The 24,988-nt window shown below is 42.9% G+C and overlaps 1 protein-coding gene across 6 annotated transcripts in view; it reads right to left on the reverse strand.

Moving 5' to 3' along the window:
* MARCHF8 (membrane associated ring-CH-type finger 8) overlaps positions 1-24,762 on the reverse strand; it is an 86,719-nt gene extending 61,957 nt beyond the window's left edge. For 3 of the 6 annotated variants that reach the window (XM_069019534.1, XM_069019538.1, XM_069019530.1), the window contains exons 1-2: positions 24,673-24,762; positions 2,928-3,106 (exon numbers count right to left, since the gene is read on the reverse strand). In XM_069019534.1, coding sequence (XP_068875635.1) covers positions 2,928-3,023 — 96 coding nt within the window. In that variant the 5' untranslated portion in view covers positions 3,024-3,106; positions 24,673-24,762. Of the gene's footprint in view, positions 1-2,927; positions 3,107-16,369; positions 16,446-23,234; positions 23,369-24,278; positions 24,328-24,672 lie in introns of those variants that run through there. The other 3 variants (XM_069019532.1, XM_069019533.1, XM_069019531.1) reach the window with 3 other exon arrangements.
* Positions 24,763-24,988: the final 226 nt, after the last annotated feature.

Below are 24,988 nucleotides of genomic sequence, written 5' to 3' on the forward strand. Positions count from 1 at the left end.
TTAATAAATAGGAGAGATATGCATATGAGTCTGCTCAATCTATGAAGTGCACACCTGGAAATGCACTTGGTCTAAGAAGCTTGGTACTACAAAGCAAACCTACGTATTTATCTGTGAAGTAGTACTATTGGTTTTGATTGTGGTTTGTGGTTTGTTTGATTTTGTTCAGATTGTCAAGTGGCTTTGTACAACTCAAAATATTTTAAGACTACAGTGTACACATTTGTTTGAGTTACTTACTGTTCCTGCACAGAAAAGGTAAGAAATTTACTATTCTTATTACATAATAAAGGTAAGGTAAGAAAATCATGAAACTTGAATCAAACTGTGAAATGTTGCACTTTTTTCTCAAAGACTATTTTACGTCTTTGCAGACATAAGAACTGTGCCTAGGCCAACCACAACGAAATAGCTGTAACCTATGTTGTCTAATGGGAATGCAACTGAAATATTAAAGTATTGAAGTTACACTGACTTTGTACTGTAACATCTTCTTTCTCAGTTTTACTTAGTATCCATGGCTTGTACAGTACATATAATCTAGGGCACAACAACTACCTACAGCTGCTCGGCAGATTTGCCCAACACAGGATCACGTTCAGCTGCATGCTGCTCTTTATCTTGGAGTGGATGCTATCTCAACAGAAAGCAGGCATTTTGAAACTAAAATCTGACTGAAAATATGGCAAGGATAATCTAGAAATTCTTCTTTTGCATCCCATCTCCCTTTTACTGTATTCTTCAAATATGAGCAAAACTCACAGTCTTGGCCAGTGAGTCTTGACTGCATCCAAGAATTAACAGGGACTCTGACTATAAAGTACCGGTAACATCCTAACTGATGCAATGTGAAAAATTAACTGGATTGGTCAAAGTCAGCACATTAACAACCTGACTGCCCTACAGCTCATTTTTAAGATCCAGCACTAAAGCTTAACACCAGAAGCAGGAGTGAGGAACGGAGTATAAAAGCCAGGCTCATGTGCACAGGGGCAGCCATGGTGTCAGTACAGCTGTGCATCAGGGACAGCAGGCAGCTCACCCAGAGGTTCAGCTGCTCCAGTTGTAGTTTTGGCAGAATGCAGGACACCCGGGGATGAATGAATGTGCTGATGGAGACAGGAAGGACAAGACTTGGAAAACATGAAGTGTTTCCAAGTTTGCTTAATCTATTGCTTGCACGGTCCCACTTCCTCTTCAGTGTTGCTCATGTGTAAACAAGTATTTGGTTCTGTTTCTAACATGCTAAGGCATGAAAATATAACAGCAACCCTGCAAGGGGAACAATAATCAACATTTCAACTAGTTATCATGAAGGAAGCACAGGGGAGATTTGTTAACACCAAAGTCACTGTGTTCAAAATAAAAAGCATGTTTAGAAGGAGAGTTAGGACTCTCACTTCCAGGCCCACTGCATGGTTAGAGGCACAAGTTGTTCTGATCTGTCTCCTAACCTCCATCACCCCAGAGCAGGGTAGTAACTTCACAGCACTGCCCTGCATTTGACAAAGGAGCTGTCTCACTCAGCACATACAGTTACTATATGGGAGAGCACCAAAGGGAAGAAACAGCAGTGCCCTCTTACCTAGGGAGCTGCCCAGACAGTAACTGTATGTGACAGGCAGGAAGCAACAGATTCCAGCAGACTCCTGAGACAAGGTGCTTCATAGATTTAGAGCATCTCCTCCGTAACAGTAACTTCTTGCCTAGTCCTGGTAACCAAAAGCAGCAGTGTGCCAGCCTCATTAATTACTGGTTTAAGAATCTGAAGGGCTAGAATCCATTTTAAGATGTTACTAAGGAAAAGACTCAAAAAAGCCAGTATTAGGACAGTTTATTTTTACTGGTGACTTTGGTAGGTACAATCTGGACAGCTGTCAAATGAGACAGGTAGTCAGGGCAAATGATCCCAACACATCAGCAATAACTCTTGCACCCTACTCAAAGTTAGTGTTGGTGAATCCCTTTCTGTAACACGACAGTGCCTTTCTAGTCCCTTTTACATTAGCTACATCGTGTCTGTAATCAGCACCAGTCTAGACCTCCTCATAGTTAACCACTGCTGAGGAGTCCAGAAAGCCAACCCTGCAGCTGTACCTTAACATGAATGTTCTCTTGACCTCATTTTAAGTTAAAGCTAAAAAACCACAAAGAGGTTTCTGTGGAACTGACAGATAATATCAGATCAATGCAATACAGTGTACACTGTACACAATGCACATTAACGTCTTTGGGCTGGATCAGAGACACAGTCCAGGGATAAATAAGGTTGACATGTGAAGGCTACACATAGTATGCTATTAAAAACTGTTAAGTAGTGTATTGATTGGATTTTACTGACTTATAATCAGTAGATTCTTCAGATACTTTTGCATTAGCACCACAGCAAGACCTCAGATTGATTCCACCCACACACGCTGCCAAATTAAGAGTACAACTCATATTCCATAACACAGTACAGTATGTACACACGTGTCTAGAGCCCTCCTTGTGATAGTCTAGTCATTATGAAATACAACACAGCTACTACATGCTACTGAGATCAAAGGAAAACAGGATGCATGGCTACATACAGAGGTTCACGTTTCATGTAACTTTTCTTTAAATACACCTGTAATAACTTCTACAATAATGGAATTAGAGCCATCATCCAAATCCCTGTCTGCCTTGAATTCTTATGCAAAATAGATGGCTGTAGCTTGCATTTTGCAGAATTTACTCAACAGCAATCTCTAGAATTTTACAGCCAGCTACTTTAAAACAGCAAACACAAGAATAAGGAGATAATTTGGTAGCATTTGTCCTCACTAAAAGCAGCCGTAACACAAGGAGTCGGGGCTTTGGAACAGAATCAGGTCTGATCTGCTAACCTCTATCATTTTATACTTAGATAACTTCCTCTGAAAATTAAGCGTATCTGACAGTACCTGTTCCTCTTTTTCTTTGGTCTTGCTCCTGGAGACTCTGGAAGAGGTAACATCCTGAGCTGGAATGACAGAGATTTGATGCAGTGGCATGTTCATCACACCGCCTTGTTTGGTCCTTTCATTTACAGGAAGGAGGCTTGAAGGCAGTGCTCATTCTGTACCATTGTAAGGCCTTGCAACTAAAAAATAAAAATATTAGATGATGTTAAAGTAGCTTGAAATGCAGTAATTTCTAAACCAAAGCTACGCCATCCACTGGACCAACACCCATCTCTTATTTTCTCTGGGTTTTGGTGCACTGGCTGGGTGAGAAGAGACACAGAAATTTTAAACAATTTAAACTAGACAGGTCAGAGCAAAATTAATGCAAAATGAATAAATAAATTCTCAACCAGTTCTGAAAGCATTCTGAGAGCAGAGCTAGAGGGCAGGGGTCATGCTTGAATCTGCTTGGATAGGGAGAAGGAGGAAGAGCAGCTCTCCAAGCTGAGCATGCTACCTGAAGGTGCAGAGAGCAAAGCTCATACAAGTAAGTTTCCTAAACTGCCAACACCACCATACTGGATTGAATTGCCTCAGGAGTCATCCTAAAACAAAGCAGATGCTGTAATTTTGGCTAAAAACAGGCAATAGCCTGCATTTGACTCTTGTCATTTCTATAAACATGTACCACTGTCAGATGAAAGACGTATCATGTGAGATGCTCCCTTCCTAAGACTGTTAGAGATTAATATAAATAAAATCCCTCACCAGGGATTGTGAATTCACTGGATGGACTACACACACTTTATCCTTTTTTTACTAATATAACAGGGAAGCATTACACATAGGAAAGATAGTGATAGACAAATTAGCCAAAATTGGCCATGCTAATCTGAAAGGCAGGCGTAATTAACCATACCTTTTATTAGATTAGTGAAGTTCATTAAATAAAAAGCTTTTTGAAACATGTAACATCATGGAGTGCTTATCTGGAATGTAACTTACCACAAATGAGACACAATCAATTGTGTTTAAAGAACAGATTAAAAGGGCATCACCACAGCAGGGACTATAATAAATAAACTAAATAATGCACTGTTCTTCTGTTTCCATAACATACCAACTTTTTGTTTGGCTGGTTTTGAATCTGCAAAAGCAGAAAACAGAGACTAAATAAATGCCCTATGTATTATGTTGTTTAGCAATTTGGAAGTAGTATAGCTTAGCACTTAGTGCATACCCTTAACTTAATACTGCACACATTTTTTATTTAACATTTAATTGGAAGTTCTGAAGATAGAACCAGACCATTCAGCATCTTTCGTGGAATCAAAAACCTAGAAAGCTTGGCCTATTTCCACTAGACTTCACAGGAGTACTGCAGTTGTATAAAATGAAAACAGGATCAACTATTTTAACTGCTTTTGATTAAACAACAAGAAAAAAATATTACATGTTCCAAGGCACTTTATATGGAGAATGATAGTTCACTATCCTCTTTGCACTGAGGGGGAAAGAATTATCAAAGGTCATAGAGCAAATCATGAACAAAACCAAAAATGTATGCAAGGCCTGCTGCATCCCAGTCACACTCTCCATCTGCTGCATGATGCTGTTTGCCCATTGAGCACTCAGCCAAGTTCAAGAGCTTTACTGACACGTGGGCAGGATTTATGTTACTTCCATAGAGGCCAAGACAGTGCATCATAAAGCACGCATGAGAGCTTTAAAGGCAACGCCTCCGTAACTGTCAGGCATCACTTACTTTAAAAGTAAAATATATCACTATGCATAAACAAGCACCAAGGACACTTCCTTACTGGAGGACAAAGGGAAACATGGGATTTACCAGCATTATTGAATCCCAGCATAAAGAGAAAACACAGAACCTCTTCAGGTCCTTCACACACCTGCTTAGCTACCTCCTCTAAAGGAGCCAAGCCAGAGGGAATATAAACATGGGCTGAGATGGGAATATCAAACCACAATAAACAAGGCAGGAAGGGAAGGTATTTTCCCAAGAAAACAGAGAAGTTAAATCCAGAGAATGTCAAGCTTCAATGAAAATATGCCAGGTAATACTTTCTGTGCTATTGCCAGTGATAACAGAGCAAAATGGAAGGAATTCAACCCTGCTCTGTGTCCCCCCCTCAAAAAGGGTTCTGGGCTTGCAGGCAAGGACACATTTTGACTGTAAAGAGAACAAGGAAAATTATTAGAAAACACAGTTAACCTTCTCTGATGATGGCAAACAAGTCAAACCAGTTTTTCTGCAGGTACTTCAAGGACAGCAAGTGTTAGAATTCTTTGAAAGAGCTCAAACAACAGATATAATCCAACTGGGTATTCAAAGATGATGTGAAACAGCCTTCCTCTGGTAAAGAAGCCTGGCAGACGCTCTAATAAAGCCTGCCTTTGTTCAAAGGTGGCTTAGAGAAAGCTGTAAACTAAACCCAGATGCCACCCTGCCACATCCCCAGTCTGCTGAGTTCCTAACAACGCACACAACTCAAATTCTGTCTGTATCAACGTAAAGCACTTTAACTCCACAGCACCAGTTAAAGGATAAAGTTACGTGAATGAACAGACCATCTGCAGTACTGAGTACAAACAGACAAGGGCGTCAGAAAAGCCAACACAAAGCAAGTTATGACAAGCTCCACAGGACATTCCACAGCTAAATTAATTCCTTGTCCTACCTGATTCAAAGGTGAGGAGCTGGGCACCTGCAAAGTGGGATCCAAACTTGAAGCACATCAAACTGGGGGCCTACCAAAAATGAAGACATGCCAAGGCAAGGAGACTGCTCCTAGGTAGTCCCTTCTTTTCAGGATTCCAGTTAGACATTCAGGCCATACCTCACACAAAATGAGAATTCCTCATTACTACAACATCTCCATCCAATGCCCAGGAGGTGGCAGATAAGGGCTCAGCTTCCTCCTCCGCTGTGTTTTATTTGGTTGCTAACTTCCTGCAAAGCTGGCTTGGGCACATGGGAATGCCAAGACAGAGGACAGCTTGAAAAGTTCAACTGTTCCTCTTTTCTGTAGCCACACTGGTTCCTAAAAGATGGACTCCAGCCATACTGCCCTTCCAGAGAGTCTTTGGAAACAAGTAGCATTTCAAAAGACAAAAGAGGCCAAAATCCTGGCTGCAGAGCCCACAGGTGATCTAAGCTCAATGAAGCTAAGATTTCACCCATCTAGGTAGTCCAGTTTTGCTTTCTGTAGGACAGGCAAAACAGTCACTAAAAATGCCTGCAGACACCTAGAACCACACCGGCTGGGTCCTCACTACGTTGCTAGAACAACAAAAGCTGCAGCAAAACCAGTCAGATTCAGAGAAAAGAGGACAGAATCTCTCAAGGTAGCTGAGAGGTACAAAAGGAAGGAAAAGCAGGCACATGACTTGGGCCTGGTAGCTGGGGCATTCCCCTGAACAGTACATCTGAGAGAAGCAGAAAATTAGGTTCTTCTGGGTTATCAGCATGAAGTACTTGGTGTTAAGGAAACCTTCCGGTCTGACCATCCATGAGACTCTCTGGCAGTCACACTCCCAACACCAGAGACTTTCACTGCTGGGACTGAAGCCCCTTCAAAGCAGGCGGCTCCCATGAGCCCACGAGAACCCTGCTTGACTCCCTGCACACCCCACTCACAGTCAGACGGGGTTTCCCATGGCAGGGTCTCAGATGTCTTGTTCCACAAAGCCATTTATTCACAGTGCAGTAACACAGAAACAGCCTGAGCTGGCGCCTCCAAGGAGGACCCTCAACAAAGCCCCTGGGTTTTTATCCCATCACAGTCTACCTGCACAAAAGTCTGGCTCTTCCTCCCAAGTCCCCTGCTCCTGCTGTGTCTCCCAGTGTCCATTCACCTACCTCACTGGCACCACTCATCTTCATGCCCTCGGTTTTCCAAGAGGTTGGCAGTTCATGGTCTCTTGTCTCAGGCTCCCACCCAGAGCTCAATCTGCACCTCACAAACTGAATTACCTGCACCAGATGTATTCCTCAACAATGAGAAGGGACAACAACAGGAAACCTCAATAGAACAGAAGTAGGTGGGAAACCACTTGAAATCCCACCTTCATCATCCACCCTGTCAAGATCTGTTTCCCAAATGACAGCAAGAACATGAGATGAACCAAATGATCTGTAGCTTGCTGGATTGTTAGTGTCAAGTACCATTGGAAGAATGCAGATGAAGTCCTCCCTCACCTGCCACCTACTGCAGCTCTCTGCCCATTACACATTCCAAAACAAAGGCTAAACTACTCCTTTCCAAAGATTCACAGCTGGACTGGGGCAAGTAAGCACAAATCATGACTTCCTGTCTGTGGTTTGGCACCTATCAGAGTCTACAAACATGCAGTCTGAACAGCAGATTTTATTAGGTCATTTATACTTCAGAAAGTCCATCATATTCCCTTGCTACACAGTGTATAATGGAAAACTTCAGAAGCTCTGGAGCTGCAGTGGCACTGGCTGCAGATGAACATGGGCCTTACCAAAAGAAATGCATCCCAAGGATGCATGTAGGTGTGTGCACATGCTTTGTATTACTCAGAAGGGGAAAAAATACAGCTGTCAAATAGGTCAGATGCTTTCCTATTGAAAGTACAATAGGTATTCTGGATTGAAAGAATATGTCTTTATGTGCATTAAAAATATGCCCTGAAACCCATACCAGAAGGAAGATGATAGTCACTAACCAAAGGGAATGGGAAAGAATTTCACCTGTGGGTTGTTCTGGTCTGCCCCAAGGTTCTCTTCAACTGCCCTAGCCTCAGTAGTGATGGTGAGCAACGTCACCTATGTCAGTGCTCTGACAATCAGTTGCAGGGTGGGCAGGTTAAAAAAAAGGCAACAGATCACTGATGTCCAGATAATCCAGACACTGAAGTACCATCCACTGCTGTGACAATCCTGCCATGGAACAGATCAGTCAGTAGACTGCAGTGGACCCTGCAGATGCAGGCTGAAAATTATGCTCTGGGACTTTGTGGATCGTTGCCATGCAATCTGGTCTTCTGAAACTTCCCCTCTATGCGGCACAAAACCTGACCAACCCAAAGAAGAATGGAAACTCCCTGAAGAAATCTGACTGCTGCTAGATGGTGTAACATCTTCATCAGATGGCTTACTTCCTCATAATAGGACTTGAAATAATCTATTAATGCAGATTTGGAATCTGTTTTTCTGCTGGAGGTCTTGATGTGAAATCTCAAATCCCCATTTTAAAAAGTCCTTTCATTTTGTGTTTTTATTGTTGTTCTGAAGGTAACAGAAGCCCTCATCCACTGACTTAGCCAATTCCTGTGTGCATCTTAACTTTTCCTAGTTCCTTTGACATTTGAGATGGATACAGCTTATGCCTACTTTTTGTACACTACATTTTCCACATTTGCAAGTATTTCCAATTCTATCAGCTTGTGTTGGCTCCAGTTTGAAGTTTTTATTTATTTGATTTTGAGCTTGTTAGGACTCTTCCCTTACTAATATATCTTATGTAATCCTCTTCTAGAGAAGACAGATGTGCATTTTCAAAAAGAGGATCCTGCATCTGTGTTTCATTTTAGTTTACTGTAGCTTAATCAGTACTTCGTTAACCGCATTATTTAAGAGATGTTATCAAGCCTCATGCACTTCACATGCATTTGTTAACTCGACAAAAAAATCTAATCAAGAGAGCTTAAGGGAGAGGAACTAACACTTCCTTTCCTGCAGTACCTTTCACATTTCACTTCTAATGTTGTACTAACCCTGAAAATAACCCTTGTATTGAGACCAGGCAGACATAATTCGGGATTATTGCTATTTACAGCTATGAGTCTGCCCATATATCTCGCACTGTTTACTAGCTTAGCTGTAACTTCTCCCTTTATTATCTCAGTTCCTCCTTTCCTCCACCTGCTAGTGTCCCAAAACTAATCAGCTTCAAGACTTAAAGTTTTAATATATTTTTAAATCATGTTATTGAGTAGCTAAAATCAAAAGAAAAGCTTAGAAAGGGGACAAGAGATTCTTCTGCAAGTTCCCCATCTTCCCTTTGGAAGCTTCTCAATATACAGGAATACAGAGAGAAACAGAAGTATCTGCCAGCTCTGGCTAACTCCTCTCAAAATAAGAATAAAATTATTTTTACAATTATAATACAACTAGACAAGCAGGCAGTTAAACTACAGTCTCAGTAAATAACAGTCCCAGAGCTCTTAGCAACCACTTCCCATGATTTCAATGGAAGCTGAGCAGGATCTGGACCTCTGAAAAACAGGTTCCTTAAAAACTGTTCCCTTCAAATCAACTCAGCTGACAAATGCAATTATGAACTAGCTTGGTAGACTTCAGGAAAACAAATGTCACTTCCCTCTGTTACAATAACACAACATAGAGTCATTACAGTCCCCTGAGAAACAAAGAAATTACTTTTGTCTGCTTCTGCTACTAATAGCAATTTGCCTGCATCAGAAGCATCACTGATCATTCCTGATGTGATGTGGAAAGAACAAAGCACCAGGTACTCCATACACACCTGTGGCAGTAAGCTCCTGCTACAGATCCAAAATTTCTTTGGCATCAGTGGTCTGCTGGTTCATACACATTTTTAAGTAACCCCCATTGCATATTTGTTGATGAAATAGACCATAATAATATCAGCAATAATCCCTGGGACAGTCTCTAACTGCAACAAGCAAAAAGAAAAAGAGGTAAAGCAGGAGTTTCATTCTCTACATTGGGAAGTCCTAATGCTGGAGGCCAGGGAGAGGTAACAGCCAGGGCTCCTGTTTTCTCAGCCAGCAATTTCCTCTACCTGCTCCATTGAATTCCCAAATCCATTTGCATAAGGGGGTACCATTCACTCTCTAGCCTCAATAATCACCATTTCTCCTCACCCCTTCATATTAAAGACCTCTTCCTGTCCTGATGTGCTTCTGAACAGAGCAAGTCTAGCACATAAATCACACTCATAGCAAGCTGTGAGTCTCTGCAGCTTTGCTCCAAGCAGGACATAACATCACAGCCTGTCTGGGGCTTGCCTTATCACTTTTAGCTATGATCCTATCAACTCCCAGAATGAGTAGAAACTGGCTTCCTGAGAAATTAATGCCCCTCTCCAGAAGAGGCATTCTTCCCTCCAATTTGGCACTGAAGCCACCCTGCAGATCAAAAATTAGGATATCATAACCACAAAACTCGGAATTTTTCTTGAAGATATGAAGACTTGCTTCTTTATAATACTCATTGTCAGAGAAGAACATGCCACAGTACCCTGCCTATTTCTACAGTTTTTGAGGAAAGCTGTCTTTCCTCCTTCATTGCATGTCCAAAAGAAAGGCACAGCAGTAGCCTACATGGATTCTATCACAGTGTGAACACAGGTTTGGCACTGGTCTACCACGACTGCTGCAGTTGGTTGACTGCAACTGCAGATCATGCTGCAATCAGCACAGGAGGATCCACAGTACAGCTACTGGATACAAACCCACTCCCCTCACTCCTACTCATGCGCAAAAGCCAAAATCCACAAAACTATGACATACCTTGGAAAGACAGCAAGTGATGTCAAGGACAAGGCAACACCCCAGACCTCCAGAATAACTGCAAATCCATTGGGAAAAACGCCCAGATGATCAGTACAATTTGGCAAAGCGCTCCATGTGACAATTGGTATTTTTTAAGAGAAAATGTAATGAAGATTATAATCCAATGGAAGAAGAGACATAGTAATACATGTATAGACCAGAGAGAGAAATTTTCACCAACATGTATTGCAGGTAAATTTCTAGCCTAGCACACAAGTCCACATGATACAATGTAACATCCATGCATAATGTATGATACTTTCTCATTCTCTATTATAATCCTTGTGGGGTTCACAAAACTCTAAATCAGTTCTGAAATCCAAGGAAAAATTGCTCTGTAGTTTTATCTTCAAAATTAATAATTAGAAAATGCATACACTTACACTGAAGACAACAAAAGCCTGCATTTCTCAAACAGTGTAAATATTTACAATGCAAGACAGTGATGAAACAGAACAATCTCATCATTGTTCAGTGAGGACATTGCTCACATTCTATATTGTACAGAGACAACAACGATGCAGTTTAAAGAAAATTCTGTGCTACATCACTTATTTTCCATTACATCACAGATGAACAGTTGTAAAACCCATTTATGAACAACAGGCACCTAATCAACATTCTTCACTATTGTTTAACTGCTACCAGGCAAAACACTTCTCTTAAGGCAGAGTAAAAAGAATATACTATTCATTAAATGATTCTGTGTTTTGAAGAAATATGAAATCATTCCTTCTTTGGGTGAGTAGGGAACTTCCAAAGCCATGCTCATAAAAATGTATTTCTTTTGAACGATTTACGAGTCAAATGTCAGGTAACTCTTTTATTTATAGGTTTGTGTTACAACATGTTTTTGCTATGGAAGCCTCAATAAAATCTAGATTTCTGGATCACTATGACAAACCTTTAAATTCTGAAGAAACATCGATAAACCACATTCTTTAGGACTTGCTCAAAGCAACTGAAGAGCCTAAAACCAGGGTCTTCAGAAGTTCAAATGTAGAGTAAAAAGAGCAATGTGCCAAGAATCCTGTAGCCAATTCTTCTGCTTACTTGCATGACACCAATGAGTTTGTTTACAACTGTAACTTCCCACATTTTAAAGTAACCTGATTTCTGATGCCAAACTCTCCACCACAAGTCATTGGTTATCCCCCAAATTTAAAAATTCTAAATACATTTTAAACACAGGGAAATATCATGAGTCATTCAAATATAACAGACTTCAGTGAGAACTTTTTATTGGGAAATATACTCCGGCGTAGTATATCTCCTTAATGGCTTTATGTTTCCATCTTTTTCCATGCTGATACCTTCTCTGTCCATCTGTCACGTCCAAGAATCCCCCATGCAAAAGGCAACATGGGAAGGACCAGTACTGTGACCTGCATGAGAACTTGTGCTCCAGGCAGAACAACATGCTGGGGGAGTGGAGTCCACAGCTGCCCTGACATTGCTGCCCATCTTCATTTCAAGTATCACCAATACACAGGTGTGCTCACTGGCTGTGGTTCAAGAAGGCAAATTATTTGAGTTCTTCAGCTTAGCCACTTCTGTGCCATGGAATGTCTACTTCCCACCTCCTGGCTATTTCAGCCACACAGATAGCTTTTTGGAGTGGTATTGTTCCTTACCATGGTAATGTACAGTACCTGGCACAACCAAGAGCACAGACTGAAGTGCTACAGTAAGACAATAACAGCACTACACATCTGAGTCACTCTTTCAGTTTCATACCTGCATTGTCACAAAAAATTGCCAGATCTATTTGAGAAAGTTGCTAGGCAGACAAACACGGTGTTTCTAATCAATTTCAACATGAAAACTACGCTATGAAGAGTTTAAGAACCTCTGTGTCATAGCATTATCATTAAAAAGTAAAGCTGTATAAAGCCCACAGACAGAGTCCAGGTCTGTGAACAGAACTAAATCCCTTCCAGTGCCAGAACATGACAGCCTCTTCCAGCTGCAACCTTACCATGGGATTTGTTGGGTGGTTAAAAAGGCTGCATGCGCCTAACATTTTTCAAGTGTCCCTGGTGTAGTTTAAAGGCCAGGCAACTGATTTCAGATGGCTGACAAACAGTCTCATCCCAGCTCCCCGTGCCAGTGCTGACACCAACACACACACTGGCAGCAGCAGAGCACCAGCACAGTTTCCCTTCATGAGGGTATTATTTCACACAAGCGTGCTGGCACGTGTGTGTTGGTTCTGACCATCCTTCCCTCACAACAGTGCTCTGTGCCACCCGAAAAGAAGGGACTGGCATTACTGAAACCCACAGACAACGCATTCCTTACCACAGTCTATAAAGGGCCATTCATCCCCACTGTACCTAAAATAGCCATTGGATGCAATCATGAGATGAATACATGACTGTGGATTCCTTTAAATCACTGCCTTCTTACACAGACAAGAAACCAGTGTGCAGCACTTGCATCCTCGCCTGTTGTCCTTGTTCTCAATTCAGCAATCAAGTGTTGACTCTCTGTCCCATCCAGCATTAGTCACTTCATTTCTAAAAGTACTTAGAAGTTTAGAGATTTTACGAGAAATTCAGAGAAACAGCACAGAACTCCACCAATCCATTCCTATGCACTTGCAAGACCTGTATAGAATCCTGTTAATGCAAATCCATCACAGCTTTCTATCACCAGAACTACAGCAGTATTTCTAAAATCCAGCTATCATCCACTAGGTGCTCATTGCCAGCCAAACACAGCCAGCTGCAGAAAGCTACTGAGACAGAGTGAAGTACAGAAAAATGGTGCTTACTAATGAGAAACACTTAGAACTGCACAGGTCTGTTTCTTGCTGCTGGAGAAGAGGCTGACTTGCAGTGCCCTTCTGACCCACTCTTAAATGATTACCACTTTTTACTCCAGCATGTGCTTGAAAGCAATCTCCAAGTGTCTAGTAAGGGTGAGGGGAGGCCCAAGCCATCAGACAGCAAAATTCTGTGGGACAAAAAGTGGTTTTGAAGGAACCTGGTGATAGCTGGAGCAATACAATGAAATGGATTCTGGGATGCTGTTGCATATCTACAGGGCAAGTAAAAGAAGCTGCTATATGAAGTTCTCCAAACAGGGAAATAAAATTCAGGAGCACGGCCACATCACTGATGCCAACTGACATGTTACATTTTTCAACCCAATTACATTTAGAAGTAGCTTTTCTGTCTTTTCCCCAATCAGATGATCTTTGCTTTAAATTAGTTTAAACAGGAGCCAGTGAGATGAGCCAAGCGTGCTAAACAAGGCTGATGCAACTCTGGTGCACATGACCACTACTGTAAACCCTGAAACATTTGTGAAGACAAAACCTGGAAGAAACAGTAGTTATTATCAGGTATCTGTTGAAATTGAAAGGTAGAAGAAAAACTTTATTTATTTATCATGCTAAAATATCATCAGTCCTCATGGAAAATCTACTGCTGGAGAAAGAGGCAAGCATTGAACCTGTTGATTTTGACACCAACAGCATACTTAGCTGCAGAGAAGAAAACCCACACAACTCCACCCTACTCTCCTCCATGTCTTCCAGGACCCATACCAGCTGACTTTGGGGTTTCCTTCTCTAAGTTGTTACAATTACAATAATATTCAGGGACATTTGCTCTCCTAAAGAGCAGATGAAAAACAACTACAGACAAATAATTTGAACATCTGCTGAATTAGGCTAATGGAGAGATAATGATGTATTTCTTTATTAATCATTTTAAATGGAAAATGCAAGTTTGTTTTTTATTTCTCAACTGAAAAAAAGAAAACTACCTCCTATTCCAAATGCAACAGATGTTAGAAAGTCAAGACAAATCTCCTCCGTTTTCTGTTCACTTAAAACAGTTGGCTTGTTCCATTCCAGATAGTCCCATCTTTAGCACAGGCTCCCACACACGGGCTGTACAGCACATCAAGATGGTCACAAGGTATATAAAGACGAAAGATGTCTTCTGCTATTTCTGAAGTGACAGGAACCCACAAGTGACCAAAACACTGCTGCTTTCCTCTTACAGGACCCAATCATTCCCTTCAGCCTCTGGGTGCTACAGAAGCAGCACTGTGCCCAGGAACAGGCATGGTCCCCTCTGTGTCACTAGTGACCTTGTGCCTGGCACGGTCCTTCTCCATTGGCTGTGCTCTCTCCAAATGAGGCATAAAGCCTTGAGCTTGGAGGAAGTTACACTCCTTGTTTTCCATGGACACATGCTGTTCAGTGAATGGCATTACCTGGCAACATTACCATTATCTTACAAAGAAATAATCTGGTGCAAGCTCACATCACCTATATTCCCTTCAGAGTTAACAAAAGTTTCACATCTCAGCAAGGCCAGCTGATCTCTCACTGCCTCATTACAGAAGACAGAAGTCATCAAACTTAAGAAATGAAAATGACAAAGGCTAAAAAGTATTCAGATCTCAACCTTAGGAGATGTGAAATACCTCCTGAAAAGGCTCTCTGTTCCTTGCTGTGCTGCTCCTCCAGCAAAGCCAAACAGCTATCTCAAAATGCTCAACCTAACAGCTTCAAGCAGGAAACAACAGTGTAACACACATACAGATCTTCCTTTCTGTGCTTATGGATTGGGTTTTTTGGGGTGGGTGTGGTTTTTTTTAAAGGAAAAAAAAAATCTCCACAAAGCAGATGCCCACCAAGGAGGGCATCTTCTCTGCCTTAAAAAAAAGACACTGCTGGCAAAACTGCACCCCACAGCATTTAGCTGGGGGCAAAGGCTCAGCATAAATGCAGTGCAAAGTTACTACGACCACTGTTAGAACACGTGGTCTTCTCCTAACATTACCTTCCCAAACACTGATTCTGTCCAGACTGGCAAACCACTTCAGTCTCCGATCTTGTTCTACATGCAGGTTACGAATTAGAAGACTTCTCTAATTAAGAGATCACCAGTGGAATTAGAAGTTGGCTTATTTTTAGCAGTTGTCTGATTGAGCTGGAGCTGCACTAAATTAGTTACTGCTTTTTCTAAGACTACATTTTATATACCAATTTCCAATACAACATTTAGTATCTCTTCAAAAGCCATCATCTATCAGCAAAGAGGAAGCAGCTATCATACACCCAAGAAGGTACTTCTTAACATCTTCAAGTTTCTCACTCAAAGCCTAGAAATAATGGTGAGGGGAGATGAAGAAATCTGGAAAGGCACAGCCGTCTTCACACATCAGCGGCGAAGGCGTTTACAAGAGCGAGTAACCCATCCCTCCACAAGCTGTCATGCTGGAGTGGCATCTTTTATAGAAGGGGTCACAGAAGGCCCAGAGACAGCGTAACACGCTGTTTTACTGCTCACCAGGTGAAAACATGACTTAGCCTGCTAGTGATTTTCTTCTTTTTTTGGCACATTACAATAAAGGAAGAAAAAAAAGGCCCACGGAAGAAAGGCTCGGCTCAGAAACCTGCCAATTCTCCTTGACTCAGAGGGGTTGCTGGAGACAGGGAATAAGCAGCATCTCAGAAAACCAGGCCTGTGCTGCAGTATGTCCATACTGGCCTTGGTGGGATGCACTGTGTACAGTCAAGTTGCTTTCCACTCCCACCCCCTGCTTACAAGAATTACTTTCAGACTTGAAACACAACAGTTTCATCATCTTATTAAATTCCCAATTCCTGGCTCAGATGTCTCTCATATGCATTAATTAGATGACATCAACCACAAAGGTCTGCCCATGAGCCACACAGGATATAGCTCAAAGGCAATCACTCAGCAATTGGATCATCAGCTCTCTGAATTTCTCTTCCCTTATTCATAGGAGCAGCAAGCAAACTGTGTTGACAAGGGATAGGTGCACGCTTTGTAGTGTCACGTGGAAAGGGAGATAACAGCAGAGCATCGAGATGCAATTGGAAAACATACCTTCCTCGGGCAGAGCATCCACCCTGAAGCAGAACCATCCCTGCAGCCTTCCCCCACAACCCCCGCAGGAGGTACAGACAGTAAAGACAGGCTAAGCCAAACCCATGCAGGTCTTACAAGAGCAGAGAGCCTTAATACAGCAGCTAATGAGGACTTGAAAAGGCAGCTGACAAACAGCCAACCAGCATGATGCCTGCAGGGCATCACAGCCCTACCAAGTCTCTGCAAAGCACCTGTAGTTTTGCGCAGTGAGAACATGCCAACTAAAAAACTTCCCAGTATGCAATCAAAGATGGATGAGACAGACTGAACACATGTCCAAGCTGACAAGTGGAGCTCAAGTAGACAGAAAAAGCAAACAACCATAACAAATATCTAACAAGACACAATGAAAGATCACAGCCAAGAATAAAATCCATGATATATCTAATTCCCTTTCTATATAAGGAACTGATCCTGAGTTCTTTGCTCTCAGGCTGCTGGACCACATGATGCTATACTTGCCAGGGTATCACTAACAAGGGAAAGTGAGTGAGAAATCTTATCTTGAATCACACGTGTTCAACAGCAACTGAGCTGGGATTCTTGCCTTGTGGTTGGAGAAGCTGATATCAACACCACTAGTAAATAAAAGCCTAGGTCTGCGGCAGATACAAGTGCCTCAGGGTCCCCAAAACACCAAATACCGACCATGGGAGATCCCAGGAAGAAAAACACCACCAAAAGACTACAAAGCATATGCCAGACTTATCCTACTGCATTTGGTATGTAGATATATATAGGAGATGCTTCCACATTTCATTTGCAGCACTTTACAAGGCATAGGGCTCTGACAAGGCCATCTCCTGCTGCTTTGAAGCTGCAGTCCTAATGTATCACTTGCACACTGCCTCACTAGAAACAAAGCCACACACTTCATTTAAGAAAGTAATCAGATGGATTAGGAAAGGTCAGAGAATAATAAATTTGAACTTCTTGCTGTTTGGAAAACACAACAGCATTGCGGGTTCTCCATGATTTGCCTGGAAAACATCACAGTGCAGTTTTCCTACACTTCCAGGATGGCACATAAAAAGAAACTTTTCTCTAGAAGGTCTTAGGAACTGCAGAGCTCCGCAGGTGTACCAGAGCAGGACTCTTTTTCACACCCTGCCAAAGCATGTAGCAGCTCACACAGAACAATGTGGAGACCTTTCAAGCCTTGCAATTTTGTAATGATTGGTGAGTATTTCTGCAACATCAGAAAGACTCAACTTGAGCGGTCTCAGTCAGAGTTATCCTCCCCTGTCAGGTCTGACCCTAAGATGAAGGGTACAAAATAGCTGAACATCGCTGTTACAGTAATCACAGAAACAACATACATGCCTCACACAAAGGAACTTCTAAGAGGCAATATACAGTTTTCATGCCCCAAAACAACAAGATATTTCAAGGCTTCAGTAGTAAAACACTGCATAAGAACACCAATGTGTTTAGAAGGCTAAATTTGATCTTGTTCTTACTGGCTTCTGCTTTATTATGCCAAGCGCAAGGTTAAAACTCCCTTCCATATTTTAATCAAACCTGCTACTGTTTTTTGCTAATTCCCAAGATTAAGCCAGCCTGACAAGAATCATGTAATTTTACAATGGTATCTCTCCTCCCTCCAACCCCTTATGTTATCAAACTTTAATTTTGTAAAGAGTCTGCTGCATCATGCCAGCTCTAATTTAGTAACAATACTTTAGATTTTTCCTAAGCCTTCAGAAGGCCTTGCAGTGGAAGAAGGCCATTCCACAGCAGAAGTCTGCTACCCTGAGTTTGGTATCCTGTGGCTGTAGGTTTCATAAGGGCCACGCACCCATGCCACCTATCTCACGTTTAAAAAGTGCCATCTAGGTGGGCTTCAGCACAGGGTGAGGCTGCCACTCTCAGCTGTGACACTGCAATTTATATTCCATTCTTTCTGCAAAATTTGAAGTTCCAGCAATTATGTGACATTTAGCCAAGAGGTTCAAAAGTTACTGGCAGGGGGATTGCATAAGCCCACTTCCCCTTAGAGAACAGGCTGAAAAAAAAAAAAAAAAAAAATCCAAGAACCTTACAAATACCATTATATAAATGACAACTGAGTTGCAGGAAACTAAGGTGTGCATAGGTGAAGTAACTTAAACTGGAAAACAGAGGCCAGAAGCAGGAAAAAAGACTCAGATTTCCTGTCTCTCACAAAAAACCCTTTAGCTGCAAGTGAACTTCCTCTTCTTTTTAAAGCTAAGCAGATTTTTTTCTTCTCATTGAAACAAGACAGCATTTAATTCAGTATGCATTTATCATGTTTGTTGTAAAAAAATCCTTTCTTCTAGATAACACTTGCCATGTCAAAGAGTAGCAAATCTTCAGTCCAACTGCTTTGCTGGATTATATGCATGCACATATACATGTACACATATAGACACATTTTATAGAAGCAGTATCATTGCAAATCAATGGTCACAGATTCCACTAGAGAAAAAACAATGACAACAACGGTCCTTCCTAGTCCTGGCACTTCCAGCTCAGATTTGGCAGGCAAACTCAAGATGATTAACTTAAAAGCTCTAACAATAATCACAGTTAAAAGGACAACATTTTGGATGCAGAACTACAAGGGGAACTCTTGTCATTTACTAGAAAGGAACAAAAAGCCAAAGCCTACTGTCAACTTCAGAAAGAGCCACATTGCTCCCATGTGTATTTTCTTCTCTGTCATCACCTATGGTAAACTATCACCTCATGCTCTTCACATTCCTCTGGTATGTCAGACTTCACTAGGCTTATGTATGATGAACCGAAAAAGCCACTGCCAACTTTCACTTTCTATCTATTGTAGCAGAGTTCATCATGCTGTTAAATGCAAACCCCTTAAGAGTGGTTTGCTGAAGGAGGCCATGGGAAACATGCAAGAAGGAGACAAAACTGCACTCAGATAGGGCAAGCAGAGTCATTTGCAAGAATTTCTTGCTATAATGTGGCCCATGTTATGAAACCATGGCAGAGCCCTGTATTGCATCACTTCCTGTTCTCTAATCCATCAATAGGCTCATAAATATATATATGCACATAGAAAAAAAATACATACACAGAAATATGACATATTTTTCCATTAGCCTTCCTCTCCTGACTGATGCATTCGTAGTTACAAGAGATTAGAACAAGGATTGGCATAGTAGTGAACTACCCTCAATAGCACACTGCGCTTTTACAACTAGAAATAGAGGGATCAGAGAGATTAATCCTCTGTCCTGGATGAGACAAGGAGCCAGTGACAGTGAAAGCAAATATAAATAGGCAGAGAAGGCTTTGTCTTGCTACAGCTCCCATTGGTTTTGAAGGAGTCTCTTCAACAAAGAAATGCTTTAGGAGACCTTTAAGAATGACATTAAACAAGACATCCCTTTCGTAAATCCTGCAGTAATTTGGAGATGAGGGGCTCCCACTAATAATCCCGTGACACCACCTTCCCTCTCCCAGGAAAGTAAAGGCCAGGTCCACTGCCAAGAGAAGTGCTTACAGTGGAAGATCTGACTGAATACTTCCTCAATATTTAACTGGTGCTATAGGACAGGTTGTACACAGAGAATTTGTTGCTTCCTTTTCAGTTAATGGTACTCAAATGGTCCTCTACAGGCAAAATTCACCCAAATGCCATGTCCAGAAGCCAGCTTCTAGCTTCAGTCCTAAGAGTCATGGCAACGTGTGGACCCCCACACGTGCAGGGTGCCCACAGAAATTCTTGTGTAACAAGAAAGCAGAACTTCAACCCCAACTCTAGCAACAAGAACAGAAGCACAACTCCCTCAAGCTGCATAATGGCACAGAGTTATTACCAGTAAGTAAGTCTGAGTGACAAATTATTCTGGTCATTAGAATCAGCAGATCAGATCCAGGGGAAGCCTAGCTATTTATTCAGAAGCATTGAGGTTTTTTTCCCTACAGATACTCTTCCTTGCAGGCTCAGTACACACACTAAAGAGAAACCAAAAAGCTTTTTAAAAATAAAGTACATTTGTGAGGAAGGGAGGCACAAAGAATTTGTATACTTTTTTAAAAATTAGCAACTCTGTGCGTAAACTTGAACCCTAATCTTTTTTTTTATTCTTCTTTGGTTTGTCACCTTCTTTCTTTCCTTCCCCTATTATCCAGCTGACCCTTTGATTCAAAGGGAACAGTTTCTCATCCTGTGTGGAGGACACGACAGAAGTCAAGCTACCTGCTCAAGGAAGAACAGCTGACAACATTTTTATTCTTTGTAATGAACCTCTTATCCTGGATGGTGCATAAACACATGATCTTTCTGAAGCCATGACCAAACTGGGAGACAAACTCAGCCTTAGTGGAGTTAGCAGTGACCTGCTAAATGATGTTCTTAAGTCCAATACCTGTTTTCCCAAGGAGAAACTCTAGTGCAGTTGTTCATCTGCAGCCTCACCTGCAGAATGGACTGGTGACATGTATTCTGTCCTGATGCCTTTTGAAGGACACACAGAAACTTTAAGGGGAGGTATCAAGGCATACCTAACTGATACATAGGATTTACCTACCCCCAAAATATACAATATTTATATTCTCTATGAATTTTGGCTACATATTTTGCAAGGTTTACAACTGAGATCCTTAAATGAGTCTCCAGGGATAAAGTGCTCATCTACTAGCTTTATTTCATCTAACTATGGAAAATCTCAGCCCAGTTTCTAGAACCTTTTACTAATTTCCATCCATTACACATAGGTAATATAAGTGTATTTCATCAAAAATTTCCAACACTGTTTTCAGTCAAGTCAAATCAACCATGACATTCTGTCAGGTTAAATTCAAGATTTGCTACTAAGCCCCCTCCACTTGCCTGCAGGTACCAAATGTGAGCTCCAGAGTGGCACTCATTTTAAAAGCCAGGGAAGTTTAACACTCATTTACAAACACCTTTGGTCTAGATCAGCCCAAACATGATAACCAGCTGGGCATATAATAAAGGCCAGCCTTCCTTCTTGGTCCCTAAGGAAAAGAAATTGCAAGCACTAGTAACTGCTGATGGTTGAGATCTCTTCTGTTTGTGAACTGTCTGGCTGTCTGGTGATGAGTTAAACTTAGGAGTAACAAAGCTCTTAAAGCATACCTTTAATTGCAAAAAGACCAGGCTTCCAAGGGCTCTTGTCCATTTACCTACCCAGAATCAATAAACACTACGTAATCCACTATTTGGTTTTTCAATGCTTCACATGAATGTGGATACCTTGATAAAATCCCACAAAAACATTGTGGGAAGCCGTGAAAAATAATCTGGTTTAGAAATTATGAGTTCTTTTGGGAACTTTTCAGTGAAATCCAAACAAAACTAGTAAAACTGACCCTTATCTCAGTGAAGAGCATTTCAACAACCTGGAGCTGTGAAAATTCACAGTGAACAAGCCCACCCAGCAAGTTTAATGCCAGCTCTGCTATGCTACAACAAGCTGCCACCAGATCCTTGCAGTCAATCCACAAGTCAGCAAAACAGAAGTCCCAGTAAACCCTGTGTGAGTTCCCTCTCACTATGGAAATTAATACAGTGAATTAGATGTGTGATTTATATCATTCTCTCAGTTCCTGCAGCAGCTAGCACTATATATGCTCCCGAGAAAGAACAGGCGTGAGCAGTAAATGGATAACTTGTCCCCCAGGAAGATTTCCCCTCTAATACCTTATGCCCTAAAAGCCAAGTTTTTCCCAGACTTGAAGTTTTTCATTCCTTATAGCCTTCTACAGCTTTGCTGTTCACTATTTGTCTGCCACACACAGACACAGTCCAAGCACAAGGTTGTTCAGGGTTCCTGGAAGTTCCTTCTTTCAGTGCCTGTTAATTTTTTATGGTGCACCCACAGGCTCTTACAGAATGCTAGTTAAACACTTCTACAGGATCAAGAGTTCCTTATATTTTTGGGGGAGGATGGAAGGACAGAACAAAAGCAAAACAAAATAAAAAGCAATTAGGAAAAAAAAGAAGACACCTCATTCCTGTTTTCATTTTTTCCTGGCAGATAGCCATGCACACTCTATTATTCACATTTTCTGAAGCTAGCTATCAGTCAGGCCCACTAGGGCTGACTGAGGTATATGACAGAAAAGACCCATAGCAGGAGACTGCTTTTTCTTACACAGCAGGATCGATTCAGGGCTTGTAACAACCACCTACAACTCCTTCCTTGAGCAGCATTATTACTGGAAGCTGTCACATTCCTGCAGTGTCCTGCCTTCCCCACTAATATCAGTGTTTGGAAGAGCAGTGAGGAAATCAGTCTGTCAGACACTTTGGTACATTCCTAAAGTACTGTGACAGCCTCAGCAGCTGGGAAGATTAAGTCCTTTCACCCTTGAACATGGGAGAGTTGCTCATCCAAAATGTTAGATCTAAAATAACAGACGTTTAAATTTAAAAAAATCATCTCATCCTGAAAAGGCAGAAAGTTCATCCAGCATGCTGAATTGATCTATCCTCCTAACACTTAAGACTGTTCAAAAGCAGCCAGGGAACAAGTGTATTTTCTAGCACTAGACCTCACCTGAACACCTCCAACAATTCTAGCCCCATATTCATACACTGAGGCATGAAAAGCATGCGACTTTTTTCCAGTGTGACACCCCAAACCAGAAAATCACTTCTTTTCAACTACTTTACCTCTACAAGCAAAACTGCTGGCTTAGGGCTAGCTGAAAGCCAAGTTAAAAAAAATAATCAAAAGAACAACAAAAAAACCCCAACACCGTAACAACAAATATTCAGTGAATTGGTAATTTCTTTAAGTTTACATTAGACCTAAGTCACACAAAGTTCCCAGCAAAAGGACAGTCATTCAGACTTCAGCAGTCCTACCATTTTCAGCAACTGCAGCAGAATCAAGTCCTAGGGAATGTCTCACTTTCTCCAAGCAGCTACAAGCAGCTCTGAGGAGAGTCTGGCACCAAATGGTTTGGGCTACAGTTTTGAAGCTGCCAACACTCCCAGCAGGTATTATTCTGGATGCTGGAGCATACCCTTCAGACAGGAACATTCATGTTTCCAGCAATCCTGGTCCTCAGGCAGGCTTAGCAGAACTCTGCATCAGTAGATACTGATCAATGTTGACAGATTTCAAAGAAAACATCTTAGGTCTAATAAATAAAGTGTTTTTCAAAGAAAACTTTTCTCTGAAAGTGTTTGACTAGGGCTACTGCTAGATCAATCTCAGCCTCATCTGACACTACTCCAAACCAATTTTAGAAGCAGAAATTCGTAAAGATTGCTGCTGCTTCAGCTGAAGCGTTACTGTCAGACCGGCTCTCTCTTCCACCCCCATCTTCCTTCCACCTCCACTCAAGCTCTGGCTAAATTGTCCCTTCTATGTTTATGCTGCTGGGTTATTTCACAAACTCGCTATGCTTGGAAATAGACCAGTCCTTTGCCAACTGCAGAACTGAGCTGCGTGCCCTCTTGCACTGCAGTTTGAGACCAACTGCTCTGGCATTGCATATTGTAATTCTCACTTTGCTTGCACTTTCAGCGTACTAAAACGAGGAAAAGTTAAAGTGTTACAGTTTGGAACAACTCGAGCATTTCTCTGCCTGCCAACTAGCTCCAGGAGGCATGAAGGAATTCTGACTATTTCTCAGGCTGCCGTGAAACTTCATGATTCCTTACGAACACGTTGTGACCAGCACATCTTTTGCACTGTTTTCTCTCTGGCGTATCTCTGTTCCACGCTGCTCACTGAAGGCGAATTCGCATCCTCCTCCTAATGGGACACCTGGTGCAAACACAGTCCCTTTCCCACAGCTGATCCGCTCTCGGCTTTCCCGGAGCAACGCTAATGCTCCCAGCGCCAGCAGCAGCAGCTGAGGCTGAGCAGACAAAGACGGCGGAGGTGGGAAAGCCTCTTACCAGGGAATTAGGTGCGGCTTCCCCAGCTGCGACGGAGGAGCAGCCCTGAACGCCCCGCGCGGAGCGCCCGCCCCAGGGGCCGGCGGCGCCCCGCTGCCCCCGCCGCCACGGCGCTGCACGGTCCCGCGGGGAGCCGGGCCGGGCCGGGCCGCGCCGCCTGCTGCTCGCCCGGGAGCGCCTCACCTGCCGGACCTGGCGGGGCGAGGTGCTGCCGGCAGGGCCGGGACGAGCGGCGGCCGCGGGGCAGCGACCCCGGGGCAGGCGGCCCCGCACCAGCCCGCCCGGGGCCGTCCCCCGGGCCCGGCCGCGTTGCCCGGCCTCGCGGCGCCGGACCCTCCCGGCCCCCGCGGAGGAAGCGGCAGCTGCCCGCGGCCAGGGCGGCGGCCGAGCCTACCTTGGTGGTGCCCCGCACAGGGCCCGGGCCGGCGGCTCCTCCTCCGGCTGCGGCGGCTGCTGCTGCCCATGCCCGGGGCCGGGAAGCGGCGGGCCCTGCGGCTGGGAGGCTGCTGGCAGGCTCCTGCGAGGCCGGTCTCCCCCGGCTCTCCCCCGGCTCCTGTTTACCGCGGCTCCCCGGGCCGGGCTGCCTGTCAGCGCGCCGCCCCGCCCCGGCCCGCCCCCGCCGCCATGGCCCGGAGCAGCGCGGGCAGGCGAGGCGGCCGCTCCGAGCGGGACGCGGCTGCCCCGGCGCCCGATCGCCTCCCGCTGGAGCC

Source organism: Aphelocoma coerulescens, chromosome 6, assembly GCF_041296385.1.
Source record: "Aphelocoma coerulescens isolate FSJ_1873_10779 chromosome 6, UR_Acoe_1.0, whole genome shotgun sequence".
NCBI lineage: Eukaryota > Metazoa > Chordata > Aves > Passeriformes > Corvidae > Aphelocoma > Aphelocoma coerulescens.